Here is a 12,671-nt window from a genome sequence, read left to right on the forward strand (position 1 = left end):
TATATAAACTCCTGATTTACCAACCAAAATCTGTACCTCGTTATCTTTTCTAATTCCACAATGGCAGTTTCATCCTTCAGTCCTCAAACCAAAAAACTTTGACATCATCCTTGACCCACATCCAGTGCATCAGCATATCCTGTTGCCTCCACATTGAGGATGTATCCAGAATCTAATGTCTTTTCCCCTGACCTTGTATTCCAGTCACAAGCATCTCCCTGACTTCCTAATTGCTCTCTTTGCATCACTCTGCCCATTCTATAGTCTTTTCTCAATGCAGGATCATTGTAAAATGAAAGACCTGTTACTTTTCTGTTCAGCATCTTACAAAAATTTTGTTTGCTCAGAGTAAGAACCAAAGTCTTTAAAATGCCTACAAGTATATGTAATCTGGGCCCTCTACTACATCATTAACCTCATTTCTTGCCACTGTTCATATCATTCAGCTCCTGCCACAGGGAACTCCTTGCTGTTCCTCAGACTTGAGAATCATACTTTCTCAGAACTTTACTCTCTTCTTTTCTTTATCTGGAATGCTCCTCCCTAGATATCCTTTGCAGACCCTCCTTTATTCGTTTAGGTCTGTGGTCAAGACTGCTAGTGGCCTCCCAAGAACTATTCTCCCTCCCTCCCTTGACTGGGTACACTGAGGTACAGCTATAAGACTACTTTTCCTAACTTTCCAGGCAGCTGTGTGTCACCATGTAGCTAAATTTTGATTCAATAAAAGTAAGCAGTTGGATTTTCCTTTAAGGTGGGCCATGCCCTTTGTTGACCTATCCTCAGCCATCCCTCCATCTGACCATGTTTATAACACAAACCCATGAGAGTTCCAGTCCTCAGAGAACTTATGTCTGTTTAGGGGGAAAAAACAACAAATAAATAAACATAAGTAAATATACAGTGTATCAGACGGCATTATGTGCAGTAGAGATAAATAAAGCAAGGTAAAGAAAATGGGGAGTAGTGTATAAGGGAGAATTCTGCTATATATTATATAGTGTCAAGGAGGGCTTTATTGATAAAGTAGTATTTGAGCAAAATATTGCATCATTGGGTTAGATTTCCTTGCATGTAAATAAACCCCATGCATTGACTTAAACAAGATAGAAGTGTATTTTTCTCAAATAAACAAACCTTTATGTCAGGTGAAGGCTGGTAATGTTATTCTATGAGGTAGGTTACAACTCCATACAACTGCAGTGTGCTCCTGGCCCAAAGTGTTGCCATCTGCTTTGCTTCTGGGCCAGAGAAGACGTGTTGCTTCCGTGAACTACACTAATCATTTCATTTGCCCTAGATGTTGCATTTTCTTACTTTACTTCTCACTGTCACTTTGGCCAGGTGAAAGGACTCTTTAACAGCCAACTTTCCCACCATCTATACAATCTTGCCAAGAGAAAGGGCTCTTTAATAGCCAACTTTCCCACTATCTACAATCTTGGGCAGCTCATTTCAGTTCTTTGAGCTTCTGGACTTCATTTTTGAAATAAAGGGATTGGAATAGACCTCTCTTCAATTCAAAAAGTGAGTGGTTCTAAAATAAACATCTAATTCCTTAATTATCCAACTAATTTTTCTTATATAAACATGAAATTTATATGGCCAACTATAATCAAACAATTCAGTTAATGTTCATTTAATTTAATCTTTTTTTGCCTTAGGATTTATTTTCAAAAACCTCAAAGAGAAATTATTTACTACTTGGCAAATTTTAAAACTTGAATCACATATTATTCTAAAGTGTTTTGTTGTTATTTTTAATATACCTGCCCAGGATCCATCTCAGAGATATTCCTTGAGACTGAGGAGTGGAATGGTAGAAAGAATTTAGGTAGTTGTACTTTTTAGAATCTCCAAAGGACATTCCGGTGTGCACCCCTGGGTAGGAACTACTGCTTCATGGCATTCCTTCTAGTGTCAGTAATATCCCTTTGGAATAAGCTTCCAGAATATCCTGTTTTAAGGCCTCATTACCCAGAGTAATCCTATCCTCTAAATTAGCAAAAACTTGAAGTCAAAGGTTGTATTTGGGTTGGGATGATAAACATTCTCATTGATTTGGTAATTAAAATAGGGCAGTCCCCGTGGCTTAGCAGTTTAGCGCTGCCTTCGGCCCAGGCCCAGGGTGTGATCCTGGAGACCGGCGATCGAGTCCCACGTTGGCCTCCCTGCATAGAGCCTGCTTCTCCCTCTGCCTGTGTCTCTGCCTCTCTCTCTCTCTCTCTCTCTCTCTCTCTCTCTCTCTTTCTGTGTGTGTCTCTCATGAATAAATAAAATCTTTTTTAAAAATTTAAATAGCAAAAAAAATTTGGGCAAATTTTTATATTGCTAATAGGAAGAAAATTTATGAAAGTCTTCTATCTAAATTCCTAAACTACTCAGTTTGCAGTTACTTTCTGCTTGAAGTTTTTCTTGTTAAAAGATCTGAAGTCAGGGATGTGAATGAGTAACTTTGTAAAACAGCAGTTAAAACCATGTTGATATGAAGAGGCCCTAGCTAACTTACAAGTTTTGAAAATTAATATAAAGGAAACTTCTAAAACAAGAGTAATGCTTACATAGGGGAATTAGTGTGCTTGATGGTATCAACTGATGTTACCATTTCTGCGTTTCTGGGAGGAAGATGATATCATTTAGTTTGGTCATTTATTTGTTCATTTATTACCCAAATATTTAGTGATTGCCTACTCTTTGCCAAGTACTGTTTTAGGAGTCAGGACTACAGCAATTAACAAAACAGATAAGAATCTCTCCTGTGACCGCTCTTACCTTTGCAGAGGAGGTAAGAAGTGAACACTTTGGGAAAACCAGGTGCTAAGGGTTCCTTACTTGCTTGGGCCATATTGCAAACCTGTGATTGGTCTGATTGATCTGAAACTTAACTTTTTGAATTCCTTCTATTACAATTTCCTTCATCATTTGAGCCTTGATTGTGATTTTTCTGCCCTATTCTAACATCTCTCAAAATACCTGATGATGAAAAGAACCAGACTTACAGTTTCTATAATTTCGAAATGGGTGCACAGCAACTGACCTGTACTTAGGGTGACTCCTAAGACCGAAATACTATTTTTTTATGCTTGAACTTTAAAAAAACTATTAATAAAACTATTTCAATAGCATTCTAAATTGTTATTCTAAATTGCCCTGCAGTTGAGGAGGGAGAGCTAAGACAGCCACATAAGTGGACCCTGGGCTCTTCTCCTCCCTCAAACACAACTTAGATATCTATCAAATCATTCTGAATACATTTTCCTACAGTTGATTCACATGCACATTTCTTTCTTGGGAAGAAACTTAAAATAATAAGCAGGGAACCCACTCCACCTACACAAAGGAAAGAGTTTCAGATTTCAGAGTTAGGTCCCTATATAGTCAGTTGAATGCCACCTCCTCCTGATTCACCTGCTATTGCTTCATTTCAGTCCTGCAAGGCAGACACCTGCTACCCTGCACTTGCCCTGGAATGGAAGGCCTGTACTTATAACCTACTCTTGTGTCTTCAGTAGTGTTAGTCATGTCGATGTTTCAGGGTAAATCAGAGGCTGGTTACACAGACATGTTTTTCTGGTGCCGGATTTATTGTTCAATTTTTAAAGATGAGACTATGTTAAAACATTTGTAGTGTTGACTGTGTCAGAATTCAATGTTTTGGCCTTTGAAATTTATTCATGTATGTGTTAAGTATGGCAATGACTGGAGTTCATTGGAGGCATAGAACTATACAGTTTTATTTGCTAAATGGGCACACACTATGTTATATATCATAGCACAATTATTTCAGTCTCACTAAAAACTTTGGAGACCTATCCATGACTAAATGATTCTTCATAGTATATGTGCCATAATATCCTATGAAAGTAATTTGACTATTTATTTTTTATTTTTTTTAAATTTATTTTTATTTTTATTTATTTATGATAGTCACACACACACACACACACACAGAGAGAGAGAGAGAGAGAGAGGCAGAGACATAGGCAGAAGGAGAAGCAGGCTCCATGCACCGGGAGCCCGACGTGGGATTCAATACCGGGTCTCCAGGATCGTGCCCTGGGCCAAAGGCAGGCGCCAAACTACTGCGCCACCCAGGGATCCCTAATTTGACTATTTAAAATGCTTACATTTTTGGCATTTTTTAAAGATTTTATTTATTTATTTATTTATTTATTTATTTATTTATTTATTTATTATTTTTTTAGGATATTTTATTTATTTATTCATGAGAGACACAGAGAGAGAGGCAGAGACACAGGCAGAGGGAGAAGCAGGCTCCATGCGGGCAGGGAGCCCGATGTGGGACTCGATCCCGGGACCCCAGGATCACACCCTGGACCGAAGGCAGGCACTAAACCGCTGAGGCACCCAGGGATCCCCGATTTTATTTATTTATTCATGAGAGAGAGAGAGAGACAGAGACACAGGCAGAGGGAGAAGCAGGCTCCATGCAGGGAGCCCAATGTGGGACTCAATCCTGGGACTCCAGGATCACGCCCTGGGCCAAAGGCAGACACTAAACCGCTGAGCCACCCAGGGATCCCCCATTTTTGGCATATTATAAATTAAAAATACAATGAATATATTTTCCATATAATTTTGTCCTCATATCTTATTTTTTCCTTCTGATTATACTGCTAGTAGATGCCAAAGAAATAAATTTAGAGTTTTAACTACTAATGGCTAAAAAAAGGGCAAATGGCCTGCATTATGGGATGTAATATGACTTCATCCAAAAATGCCTTTTCTTCTTGCAATTCTAGTGTTTCACATGTAACCAAATATATAAGTAGTGGTAAGCACAAGTACTGAAGCCTGACTCTGGGTTGTAACTGTAGCTCTGCCACTTACTCAATGGAACAAATAACTCAAATTCTTGATGCCTCAGTTTTCTCAGTTGTGAGGTGGTAATGATAATTGTCCCTGCTTCTTTGGGTTGTTGTGACAATTAAATGGATTAATTGATGTAAATCTCTTGGAACCATGCTTAACACAGAGAAGTGTTCACTAACTCTTTATAGCAGTAATAGCAACAACATCTGAGAGAATATTTCCTAATTTTACATTGTCAAAAGTTACTCTTGTGTTTCTATTCCCATGGAATCTCAAAATCTAAAGGAGCTCCAATTATTTGTGTTAAGTCTGTTCCATGCCTGTAAATACATGCATGGAATGTGCTCTTTTTACAATTCCTAGAATTCTTAGTATTTCAGTGGTACACATAGATCACGCAGCATGTGCCTAGATCTATAACTCAAAAAGTCTATGGCAGATTCTTCTGAGCAAAATATTTCCATAGATGGTTTGGGGCTTTTATAGTTTTCACCTTCAAGAACAGAAGTTATCATGAAGAAATCACTAAAATAAAGCAGCAAAGTGAGGTGTGAGTTAATGGGTATCTCCAGTGGAAAGTGATAGCTGGCCATCCCAGTCTCCCAGCTCGTTGGCCATTTTCTTACTACAGCTACATGCTCTGAGGGAAGCTGCAGGAGGGTCTCTCCAAGCATATTAGCTTCATTTATCAGAATAAGGCCTTTAATCCTATCTGGAATCCTTGCCTCACAGAGCTTGCGTCCCTGAGCTGAACCTCAGGGAATCAGAAAGCCATTGACTAGACAGAGAAGGCCTAGGTGACCTCCTTAGCCCATTTCTGCTAAACTTAATAGCTGACATGGGCCCATTACATTTTAACATGCCAATAACAAAAAAAAAAAAAAAAAAAGGTGGAACCAGAAGAAAAGTATATAAAGAGAAGAGTTGCATCAATGTCGGTTTCTTCTTACCATTCCTCTGAACCAGAGTTTCTCAGCCTCAGTAATACTGACATTTTGGGCCGAGTAATTCTTTTTCATGGCAGGCTGTCCTGTGCAATGTAAGATGTTTAGCCACAATCCTGACCTCTACCCACTAGATTCTAGTAGCACATACCCTCACCCCCATCATGACAACCAGAAATGTCTCCAAACAAAACTGGCTCCTGGTGAGAACCACTGTATTTATTTATCATGAGAAACAGAGAGAGAGAGAGAGAGAGATAGGCAGAGGGAGAAGCAGGGTCCTCACAGGGAGCCTGATGAGGGACTCAATCCCAGTACCCCGGGACCAAGACGTGAGCCAAAGGCAGATGCTCAACCATTGAGTCACTCAGGTGCCCCTAGAATCACTGCTTTAAGCTTGCACAGTAATAAGATATCTTCTTGTATCCTTAACCTTGGATGACTGGGAGAGTTACAATGAAAGGAGCCTTGAGTACCATCTCAAAGTCAACCTCTAAACTTTACACAATCTGAGATGGATACTCAGAGCATAACAATAAAACTATTCCTTCTACCTACTCAGTAATCATTTCTACAAAGCTCAATTCCAGCTAAGGAAATGAAAGTGATCTCTTTCCATTTCTCAAAGTTCATACATTTGTATTAAAATTAATAACATCAGTAAAGCAGGAGGCTTTAAAATTTTATCACTCTTTTTCCTACAATCATTTCTGTAATGAAAATGTATAGTCTTCAAGGTACATCTTCAAAACTGTATCATTAATCCCCTTTAAAAACGTGCATTCCTTTTAAAATATGTATATATACTCTATAGTTCTAGTAATCTTAGATTTACTGAGCTAGTTTTTTCTAACAATTTTGTTCTCTCATAAACTCATGCAGTATTTTCATGTTCTATGTACAAGTTCAGTTCTTTATACTACTTAGATATATATTGAGTTTATATTTTGAAGTTCATGGCCAATGACAGTTATGTCTATTTTATTTCTATAGAGATTCAATCATCACATAAATATACTTTGATAATATAGCTGATATAGTTTCTGGTACCTGAATTTTAAGTGATTTAAATTATTTAGTCTATTTTAATATAAACTGACTAAATGGAATCAGCTGCATATCACCTTTTTACCTTAGAATATTTCTCCTTTACATAAACTATTGCATTGAATTTAGAACCCTCAAATTATCACTGAACCTAAAATGCCATGTCCTTATTTTAACACTATGAAATGTTGCCAAACAACTACTCTTATATTTGTTTTATTTTTTTTAAGATTTTATTTATTTATTCATGAGAGACACGCAGAGAAAGAGGCACAGACACAGACAGAGGAAGAAGCAGGCTCCCTGCAAGGAGCCCAATGAGGGACTCGATCCTGGATCCTGTGATCATGCCCTGAGCCGAAGGCAAATGCTAAACCACTGAGCTACCTAGGCATCCCTTGTATTTGTTTTAACACTAAGAGAGAATTAAGTCTGGATATGAGATTTTTTAGCTAACTAGTTTGAAATCTTACTGCTTTTTCAGTGTATTTTTCCTGTCTACTCTTATGAAAAATAACCACACGCCAAAAGGAGCCCCTTAATGAAATATATAATAGCATATATTTGTACTTTTCAGGTGTTCTCTGGCTTATTTATCTCAGTATTTCTTTTTTTGGAAAGATTTATTTATAAGACAGTGAGCACAAGCAAGGGAAGGGCATGGGATCCCTGATAGTCTCAGTGGTTTAGCACCTGCCTTCAACCCAGGGCGAGATCCTGGAGTCCCGGGATCGAGTCCCATGTCGGGCTCCCTGCACAGAACCTGCTTCTCCCTCTGCCTGTGTCTCTGCCTCTCTCTCTCTCTCTCTCTCTCTCTGTGTGTGTGTGTGTGTGTCTCGAATGAATGAATGAATGAATGAATCTTTTAAAAAAAAGTCAAGGGCAGAGGCAGAGGGAAAGAGAGAATCTCCAGCAGATTCCTCACTGAGCATGGAGCCCAATGCAGGGCTCAATCCCAAGCCCCTGAGATCATGACCTGAGACCAAATCAGGAGTTGGTTGTTCAACCAACTGAACCCCCCAGGTGCTCCTAATATTTCTTTCATAAGTAATCTTGGCAAATATGTCAATGAACTATATAGTTCATAATTTAATTTTTTTTTCGCCTTGCTTTCCTTGATTTTCATGAACTTATAAAACTTCTATGGAGAAATACAGTAGAACAATTCATTAGTAATCATCAGATTTGGACAAATTTCACATAATGTTAATAAAAGCTAGTTTTTACTGAGTGTTTACTTTGCGCTAAATATAGCTGCTAAATTATTTTCCAATGTTATTTTTGTGTAACCCTCATAGAGCTATGAATTTATTAAATATTTATAATTATCCCTATATTACTTTTTTAATTGACTGTTATCCTAGTTTCTTGGTCAGTCACTGTCTTGGAAATATCTTGTAGTTGAATACTGTGTTATCTGACAGTATCAATTGGTTCAAAACTTTGCTAAACTTGATGTCTCAATTGTTAATAATATACATAAGAGGAAGAGAGTAACAGGGGAGAGGGGAGGAAAAGGAAGAGAATGAGACTCTAATCTCTGTCCCTAGGCATCTGGTTGAGGCTGTATAACCTAGAAATATAAAACAACCAGGGTGAAGGTATCAGATGACATGAAATCAAACGTAGATTTTATCGTGGCACATTACAGGAATTCAAAGTTGGGAAAGGTCATTAAGGCCTGAGATTAATTAGAGAAGCCCCGTGGGCAGTGGATTCTTATCTCAACCTCAAAGGGAGTTAAGGTTTGGTCTTAGGCCACTAAGACCATCAGTGGCCACTGATGAATGGATGACATTCCAGTTGAAGGACAAGCATGAGAAAGCTTAGAGATGAGAAAAAGCTTCCAGGATAATAATTACAATTGATCCAAGGATTTGAGTCTTTCCTGAAACTCTCATATGATTTTTACACAATTTTAGGAGAAGCTCATTGGCTGTATTCACATTCTTTCTGATCTAATATAAAAGCATGATGGGGATGCCTGGGTGGCTCAGCAGTTGAGCATCTGCCTTTGGCTCAGGGTGTGATCCCGGGGCCTGGGATCGAGTCCCACATTGGGCTCCTTGCAGGGAGCCTGCTTTTCTCCCTCTGCCTGTGTCTCCACCTCTCTCACTCTGTGTCTCTCATGAATAAATAAATAAAATATTAAACAAATAAAAATAATTTAAAAAAAATAAAAGCATGATGGTATTTCTGGGGTTGGAAGGAACACATAACTTCAGATAAAAGAAGTCATTATACTTCATTTGGCACTGTGGCCTCATGTGTCCAGAAATATAAGAGAACTAAAAAGGTGGGTCTTTTCCTAGTTTTTTCCTTAGTTAAAAATGTATGAGACTATACATTGCCCTAAAAAAAAAAAGATTACAACAGAAACTGTTAGCGAACTGCTGTGTATTTTGCTTTTTGGTAGTAAATATAGAAATATTTTTGACATTGGCATCCTTCATTTCAATGGTTCTCAGCCCCTTTTTTTCACCGTGCCTTTTTCTACTTCTTCTTTCGTTCACTCCAGGTTGCCAGTCAGATATACTTTTATAATCTCTTTTTAAACGGAATGATTATTCTAAGGGGAGCTGGGAGAAGGTGAGCCTGGCAAAGATTTATATCAGAATCCAGGAAAGAAACGTGGGCTGTTCCCCTTGAAAGTATGGGTGTCTCCTCTTCCCCATGCCCCTTGCTATATGACAGTTCTTTTAAGGATTTTTGATTCAATACCTAGGTTGATTTTTTTTGGAATGTTGTTAATAGATTACAATAAATCATCTTTAATAACTTATTTTGAAAGATTTTAAAAATCTCTCTCTCTTGAATTTGATTTTCTAGATCCCCAAATCCAGGAGTGAAGGGTCTATTCAGGCCCACAGAATTCCACAAACAGAGCTATGTGATGGCCTTCCTCAGGTCAGCCTGCAGCTAAGTCGTAGAAAACCCTATTGGGATGACATGAGTTCAGCAGAGGATGCTAATGTTGCAAAGTTGGTATCCAGGTTAGCATGTTTCCTTTGTTTACATGTTACATGTTGTGTTGTCTTCTCTGATGTTTAGGCCCACATGTTTGCATATATTTACCACTAGGGTCAGCAGGATGCAGATGAGTAAAGCTATTTAAAATCCATTCTAAGTTTTGAAAGTATTTTTGACTAATAGTTCTTATCACAAAAGTGTTCATGGTTTGTTATATTTTATTTATATTTTTGTTTATATTTTAAAAAAAATTTTAGTCAATAGGACTATGCTAGGCTCAGAGTTAAAAGTTAGTTACTTTTTGACTGCCTTTTCATAGTATGTTCAGCGGCCAATGTGATTTGCAATTAAAATGGACATCAGAGTTGTTACTAGGACCAACTGTCACTCACAAATTTTGGATGTAGCCTGTTAGCTCTTATGTTGCAAATTATACCTGAAAGCAGACCCCTTTGGTTTACTTAAAGAAGGCATGCAGTTTTCTTAAAATAGGTAAGATGAGGTCTGAATCTTATTAAATCTTAGTATATAAAATTTTTCCTTTTAATAATTTTTAATCTTTTGTTGTAACTTAAAACCTATTTCTTAAAAAAAATCCATTGCAAGAGAGAGAGCTCTAGAAAATTGAAAGATATTTAAGACATTAAACAGATAAATAATATAGCTAAGGATGATACCACTTCGGATTGCATTATGAAAGCGGGAATTTCTGTAAAAGATGAAGAGAATTTAAATAGGAAGAAAAAGAAGGCCCCATCAGAAAGCATAACGGAGATTATCATAAAACAGATGTCATATGAGGAATTGCTTTGACATAAAGCTAGGAAAATGGAGTATGGTCAGGTCATTGAGGACCTTGAATGCCAACATGAAGTACTTTTGCTTTGAGTTTCCTTCACTGAACAATTGTTCAACACCTAATCTTGGATTCTTAGAATTGCTTTAGAACAGAGGATGCAGCATTGAACAAAGCCAACCAGGGACCTGTGTTCATGGACCTTACATTTTAGTGAGGGGGGCAATAGGAAAATACTTGGGGGGGCGGGGCAGAAAGCCTGTGAAGCTCATTTCAGCTCTAATAAGTGAGGATATTAAGAAACTAAATCAGGTTAATGTCACAGACTCATGCAGAGACAATTTTAGTTTGAGTAGGCAGGGAAAGCCTAAGCTGAGATTTGAAGGAGGAGAAGAGAGTGTGTGAAGGTCAAGGAAAGTGCATTTCTATGCAGAAGAACCAAGTGAGGGAGCTGGGCTTCATCCTACAGGTAATAGGAAGCCAGTGAAAGTTTCAGCTAGGTGGCATAGGTGATGGGAACCATGGTAAGTTGGTGTATTAGGAAAGTAATCTTTCATCAGCCTGCAGGATCAGTGGGACAGAGAGAGTTTGGAGGAAGTTATAGTATTGGTTCCTTCAACAGACATTAATCTTTATGAATATCTAGTTATGTGGCATTTACCTGCAATTCTGAAAATGAGAGATATAAATCCTGCACTTGGGGAGACAGAGGAAAAGTGAATAAAAATTGAATATGATTATTAAGCACACATATACTAGGTGCCCATCATGTACCAAACACTGTGAAATTGGCTGGTGATAAAGTCGTAAGTAAGACGTAGGTGCTCTTAAAAAGCTTCCAATACAGGACACAGCGTGCTGTGTGAGGCCAGACTAGGAAGACCTAGTGGAAGACCACAGACTACTTCGGGAGAGGAGAGTCAGAGAAGGTTTCAGAAAGAAGGTGACTTGTGAACTAGGGTAAGTAGAAATTTACAAGTCAGGGGAATCAAGATAAGGGTGCTTCTGGGGCAGCCCGGGTGGCTCAGCGGTTTAGTGCCGCCTTCAGCCCAGGGCATGATCCTGGAGACCCAGGATCGAGTCCCACGTCAGGCTCCCTGCATGGAGCCTGCTTCTCCCTCTGCCTGTGTTGCTGCCTCTCTTTCTCTCTGTCTCTCATGAATAAATAAATAAATCTTTTTTTTAAAAGATTTTTATTTATCCATTCATAGAGATGCAGAGAGAGAGAGAGAGGCAGAGACACAGGCAGAGGGAGAAGCAGGCTCCATGCAGGGAGCCCGACGTGGGACTCGATCCAGGGTCTCCAGATCACGCCCTGGGCTGTAGGCGGCGCTAAACCGCTGCGCCACCGGGGCTGCCCCAATAAATAAATCTTAAAAAGAAAAAAGGGGGGGGGTGCTTCTGGAAGAAAAAAAGGCATGTGCCAGAACACACAGGGTGATGAGGACAGCACGGAGGGGAGCTGCAAGTACAGCAGTGGATTCAGGACGCCTGGAGTTTAGAATGTAGGCGAGGCTAGAGGTGGCTAAGAGATTGCACTGAATATATCAGATCATGAATAACTGTACCCCATATTAAAGAGTTTGGATTTTCTTTTGAAAATGACAGAATGGGATCGCTGGAATATAAGGCAGCAAATGATCTAAGCAGACTTGTATTTTATAAAAGCTCCTATAGCACCAGTGCAGAAGGAGGGATTATGGATGTTGGGAGATGAGAAGGAAGGGCAGGTAGCCGATCCAGTACTACCTGTGAGCCTCCGAGTTGAGGCAGATGAGTGTGTGCTTTGAGGAGGGCAGAGAACAGGAGTGGACCAGTCCAGAAAGGGTTGGAGTTGTTTTGTCTGTTTGTTTTACTCCATTTGGGGTATTATAATATTTTAATGACTGAAATATAGGCGAGTATGTGTGCCTAACAGGCAGAGTCCATGGAGAGAAAAAGAAGCTGATACCTAAGCTGGGAGGTAATGGAACAAAGCATCTGGAGGGAATTCAGAAACCAGTGAGTAACACCCTGAGGAAGGCAGGCTGTGCGCCTGGTGGGCAGCTTTGTTGCTGGGGGTCCCCAGAGCGGTGAGTAGC

General features: G+C 39.0%; 1 protein-coding gene across 6 annotated transcripts in view; it reads left to right on the forward strand.

Moving 5' to 3' along the window:
- Positions 1-12,671, forward strand: part of FAM13A (family with sequence similarity 13 member A) — a 310,890-nt gene that overhangs the window by 169,033 nt on the left and 129,186 nt on the right. For all 6 annotated transcript variants that reach the window (XM_055312970.1, XM_055312972.1, XM_055312971.1 and 3 more), the window contains one exon: positions 9,654-9,817. In XM_055312970.1, coding sequence (XP_055168945.1) covers positions 9,654-9,817 — 164 coding nt within the window. The remainder of the gene's footprint in view (positions 1-9,653; positions 9,818-12,671) is intronic.

The sequence above is a fragment of the Nyctereutes procyonoides genome, unplaced genomic scaffold (genome assembly GCF_905146905.1).
Source record: "Nyctereutes procyonoides isolate TBG_1078 unplaced genomic scaffold, NYPRO_anot_genome, whole genome shotgun sequence".
NCBI lineage: Eukaryota > Metazoa > Chordata > Mammalia > Carnivora > Canidae > Nyctereutes > Nyctereutes procyonoides.